General features: G+C 43.4%; 1 protein-coding gene across 1 annotated transcript; it reads left to right on the top strand.

Annotated features, from left to right (window-relative positions):
* Positions 1–4,143: 4,143 nt before the first annotated feature.
* On the top strand, positions 4,144–4,644 carry SARC_02258 (hypothetical protein; the record flags this gene model as incomplete). The annotated part of the gene is made up of 1 exon (XM_014303996.1): positions 4,144–4,644. The coding sequence occupies one exon, from the start codon at positions 4,144–4,146 to the stop codon at positions 4,642–4,644; it is 501 nt and encodes a 166-aa protein (XP_014159471.1).
* Positions 4,645–5,897: the final 1,253 nt, after the last annotated feature.

Raw genomic sequence — 5,897 nt, forward strand, 5'->3', positions numbered from 1 at the left:
GAAACCTAGTAATTTCCATCGAAGTTTACTCTATCTATTTTCTCTTGTTATCAATTAGATAGCGAATGTTATTCGCTTTCTTATCGTCAAGGTCAGAGTCATGCAATAGATGGTCCTCAAGGACTTCCATACCAGAACGTAATAGCCTGCGCCGATGTTGTCTGGTTCTCACTTCCTCGTCTTCGGAGCTAGAGTGGGTACTCTCTAGTGAGGTACTGGTATGACGATTACCAAAGTCGTGATTACCAGGTTAGATGGTAAATGAGGATCGATGTTATGAGGGTGGTAAGCCTCATCGATTTCCATACGATCATAGCCTCTGACAGGGTTAGGTTTGTCGAGAGGATGGTCGATTGTAGCTTCCAAGCTAAAAAGATTGATAGTTGAGGCTATATCCACGAAACGCAGTTGTTCCTCCGTTACGTTGATTTGTGGCTGATTCAACAATGTATGTGCTATTGGCACATCTTCCGAGTCATCCTCTCCTGATTCATCATGATCTTGATCCTTCGCTGCGGCTTTCTTTTTCTTCCGCTGCTTATTGGGTCTCAGTTCATGTACCATTGGTTGGTAGTTTTTCATATCTCGAGATATCATATGATAAGTAGGGTCTTGCCTACGTGCTGCGCGTGAGTCCACTGCCGGAGACGATACATTTGATTCCAGTGCGGGTCGCACTTCATCTGAAGTTGAATTTTCTGAGTATTGCGTTTTCTCGGCTTTTCCTTTTCGAGATTTCGCCATTTTCGCTGGTGGCTTCCGTGGCTCCGTAGTCACATTTCCTCCGGATGCACCTACACCTGAGTCAACCAGCTTCTTACGTTCCCGTTTAGTCAGAGTTGGTACCGGTTGTACCGACGTGATCTCAGCTGCATCAGCTTCTACTGATGGTGCCGGGGGTGTTTTCTGCTTTTCTTCGCCTACAGTAAACCCTTTCGCGTTTGCAGCCTTATTTTTTCCTTTCGTCATAATATCGATAGCGTATTCTAAACTTAAAAATATGTAAAAGTTGGTCTCCTCTAGGCTGACTATACGATACCAAGACGTTTACGTTAATAAGGCAATACGTTAAACGCTAAAAAGCAAAATGTTAAATAGGTTTAGCTTCAGCCCTTGGTAATGAGCAAAAGATTAGGGGATTTTAGACTGAGACTATTGTCTATATGCTCCGCTCTAATCACTCACTACTTCAGTCTAGATTTATTTATGTTTTAGTTACTAAGACTAGGTATCATTTCATTGGACGCATAGTTTACATTTCACGCCTCGAAACAATCACCTAATCAAACTAACCAGTAAAATACCTCTAAGTCCAACTAAAGAAAATATAAAATAAAATCAAAATACCAAATCGGTGCAGTATACATATCTGCACCTAAACCCCATCACTTGGTACCTAGCTCCCCATCCCATTTAAGGCATAGACGGGCACATCTAGTTGGCTGGCTAGGAGGAATCAAAACCATGTTGTCCTAAATTCTAACAACTCTGATCCTGTCCTTTTCTCAGCGGAATATCTTGCTCGGAGATCATTTTCGAATTATACCATAGGTTTGTACCAACAACCATTTCATGCCTGAGACCCTCTCTCTTGGTACTCCCATTAATTAGAGATTCCCAAAGTGTCATTTTCAGGTGTCAGATTGGTATCGTTACTATATTATATACAATTCTAATTTCAGTGGAAAAACCAATCTATATTTGGAAAGCCACCTAATTGTCCACAGTAGAGTCCCATACTCGGTAGAGTCCCATACTCTACTGAGTACTGTCACATGTTCAGAATTTTGAATTACGCCATTCTTGTTCATGACCAATTCGATAAACGTATTCCAGGATTATAAGTATAACCGTTTATACGGTTATACGTTTATAAAATACGTTATCTGTGCAACTACTATTAGGAACCCGCTATTTTTACACATTCAGTGGCGAGGCATTCAATGAAATTTCACGAAATGGAACGCCGCCATCTTTGTTAATAGGTGGATTGGGCTGACTTTTAGTAGTAATAAACCGTCGATCTCGAGACGATTCCTCCACTTGTTCAGGAGATATAGCCTTTCCAATATCTGACTTTTCGCGGTCAGATGGCGAGCTGATGCCCTGGGCTGCACTACAAAGAGACACGCGGACGCTGGCGAGCCTTTTCGCGGCAGTTGAGACCACCACTACTAAGGCTTTAGGGTCCGACGAGTCATCCTCAGAGTTTTCCTCAGAACCAAGCTCAGAAACGGCTTCTCTACAGCTTCAACGGCAGGCTCAGTACCAGACGAACCAGCGTCCCCAATAACCTCAGGAACCTCAACAGGCTTAGCAGGCTTAGAGCTGACGGCTCCCTTGCTTTTAGAATTTCCTTTAGCCATAGTAATAGCTCAAGAATAGGAAAATTATTAATAAAGTCTAGGTATAGTATCTAGCGGGTAGCTAACTTTAGGGTAGTATTAGCTACTATGAGGTAGTATAGAATACTTACAGTCCTGACGCTGGATAGTAAGCAATTGTTAGACAGTCTAGAAGCAGTACCCTACGGTAACTACTAAATAACTGAAAATATGTAAACATCGATGGATATTTCCTTATTTTAAACTATGCGATATAAACGAAAATACAATTTAAGTCAGTTAGGATTTAGCAGTGGTAGCTTGTGTAAGAATGATCGGGACTGCCTCTTGGTAAGAGCCTTAATATACTCGATCACACAGGACGTACCTCTAGCTGTTCTTTATTGAATAATTTTCACTAGAAGTACTAAGTGTTCATGACCACATGCCTAATTTGTTGATAGACATAAGAACGTAAGTCAAGTTAATACATTAGCTAATATAAATAAAGTTCCATCTGAAGAAGAGTTAAAAAAAGAAAAAGACTTATTGGATTTTGGAGATTGGCGGGAAAACCAAAACCTGTAAGTAGTAGTTCAGAGATTAATAAAATTTAGTTTTCTGAAATAGGTCCAAGCAAATGAGTCATACTGAATACTCAGGCTATTGGAGCCATCAAAGTGAATTTATAACACTCTGGAAATATTGGAAAATGGACTTGTATTAAATTAATTTAAATACAAATAAAAACCAACGTGTTATCTCATTTGATCTTGATATTTTAGACTGACCAGAGGCCGTATTTCTACATTAATAGTGTTATCCCTAATAGTGTTATCCCCAATAAAGAATTAGCTCTTGCGTACGAATATGAGATTGGCCCAAGCGGCTGAACACTAGCACAAACACCTTACGTATAAAACCAAAGGTGAGGTCAGAAATAAATATATACCTTTACACTTTATTTGAAGTCTAGAAGGACGACAACGTCGTGAGAAGAAATGTGGTCTCTGTGACGCGATGGGTCATGCTATATTCGGCTGTCCATCATCAATTTGTCGCGTGTGCGGTGCCGATAATCATACTGGTAAGAAGTGTACAGTAGACCGTTCTACTCATACCTGCAACAATTGTACCAAACCCGGACATAATTAAAAGACATGCATGAACAAGTGGCGTTACGGGTCCAAAGATACAGGCCATGTACACCCTATTTATAATAATCCTACTGTACATATGAATACGACCACACACGCAAATTCACCGCCACACCAGCCTGTACGTCACTACCGCATCAATAATTGGACAGAACATCCACTAGACCTGCACTCACTAATACTAACACTGCAACCTTTATAGACTCGGGCGCAATGATACACATTTGTACCACCACAAACGGTTTCACGAATATACAACATGGAAACTATATAGTTAAATACCCAAACAAACGCCAAGTTACTCTACACGAACGGGGGATGATACTAGGTATAGGCCAAGTACTTATTAGGCCAAACGCCTCCCAAAACATACTCTCCGTACACCTTATGCAACGCCATGGTTATGGGCATTTATATCCCCCCCCCCCCCCCCGAAACCCAATAGCACGAAACCAACGGAATGTCACATACAACACGATGAACACACTTTACACCGCATAGAGAACACAAATGGCCAATATACATAGGCGACTATAAACACACACACACTGGAAGAACGGCACGAGATTCGTGGTCACACACACCCAGATGTCACGCATAAGAAGCTCAAGGAGAACAATATCACACCTGCCTCGCAAACAAAACCAACACATGACAACTAGATGTCATACCCCGCGCTGTTCACGAAGCATATAACGGAAGCATTCGATACCGTCGACATTGACCTCTTCGCGGACGCCAAGACTGCCCAGGCCCCCATTTACTGCAGTCTAGAACCAAACGCACCTCTCCACGATGCATTCGAACAATCATGGAAACAGGATAGGAAATACCTATACGGTAACATTCCATTCCACAGCAAGACTACCTGGCGGGAGTCGCTACTGAAACTAGAACGAAAAAACGAGCTAATCACGATGATCTTCCCAGTAATACCAGGCCAGCGCAACTACAAACAGATACTACTACAACTGAATTCACATGTCGAGATCATTCGTACAAACGAGCACACTTTCCTACAAAACGACACCAACGTCACCGGACCACTGTCCAAATGGCGCTACATATGTTTAGCCAGAGTTGGCAACACAAAATACTCTATCCTACCCACAGATGACCTGATGTCGGCCGAAGCGGATGTGGTAGCTCATCCACATGCATAATGATTCACTCCGTAGCCATATCGCCAAACACCCCACCTCTCGTACTCTCAAAGGACTTCTCTTGCCTTCGCGCGAGAACACAGGGCCACTTCACGAACCTTCCTCGCCAGGTACAAAATGCAAGCTTATAACAGAGACAATCAACATGGGCTCACTGCAGACGAACAAAGTATGGTCTACACATCCTCCCCACAGACGCAGCGAGCACTTCAGCGATCGCATCACCAGGGAAATTCAACGCAGAACACACGACGGAGGAATCAGGAGAGTCGAACAGAAACAAACCGGCCACTGACGACTTCAACACAGCACACACGGCGGAGAAAGCAAGGAGTCGAACACAAACAAACCGGCCACCAATGAATCCAACGCAGCACGCACGACAGAGACAGCAGGGGAGTCGAACACAAACGACCCGGTCACTATTGCTACGCCAACGATAAAACATCCATGTGCACCAGAACTATCGCACAGACCACGCTCGAATAGGGTCTTCTGGGCTGCTGACATCGAGAATGTCGATCGATTACTATGCCACAACAATGACGACAACTCAACAGCCCTTCTTGACATTACAGCTGTTATTCAGCCTAAATTACCGTGTACTCGCACATGTCAAACGCACACATAAACAAAACAAGGCAGACAACAATTTCGAAGTGCCGCTCCAAAACAAGCAAGACTCATTTGTTGGTGATGGCCACAATGCGGAGGACGATGACGAACATGACCTTCCTATCCCCATGAATACAGCAGTCCCGTCTCCAGCTGAGATCGACATCCGCCGTCAAAAACAACTCTACGACAACAACGTCCACAAAATCTACAGCGTCTGTGCCGCAGTACAAGACAACCCACTTACTCCGACTACGATTCGACAGGCACTCAAAAGAAAGGATGCGGAACTTGTTGACCATGATTGCCTTCGTTTGTGTCGAGTGCGTTGACAGTATAGTGTATGAATATCAGCGTCTGCGATGTCTTATTCATGCGTCCAGGTACGCTCCCCATCTGTTCATTGCAGTAGGTACTTCTGGGATACATCACCTTGGATGGACGGCCTGTGGTTGAGTATCGAGGAGAATTGAGTCTCCTCGGATAATTGTACTTAGTTGTTGGAAGTAAATGCTTCCGGAGCATGGGACTTTTATACGAATCCAATTAGCTCATCACTGACCTAGATCAGAATATTCCGGCGTTTTGGTCCAAAATACCCGTTGCCCTCCTTGCATACTATTTTGTATGGTCCGTGA

This window comes from Sphaeroforma arctica (assembly GCF_001186125.1).
Source record: "Sphaeroforma arctica JP610 unplaced genomic scaffold supercont1.99, whole genome shotgun sequence".
Taxonomy (NCBI): domain Eukaryota; class Ichthyosporea; order Ichthyophonida; genus Sphaeroforma; species Sphaeroforma arctica.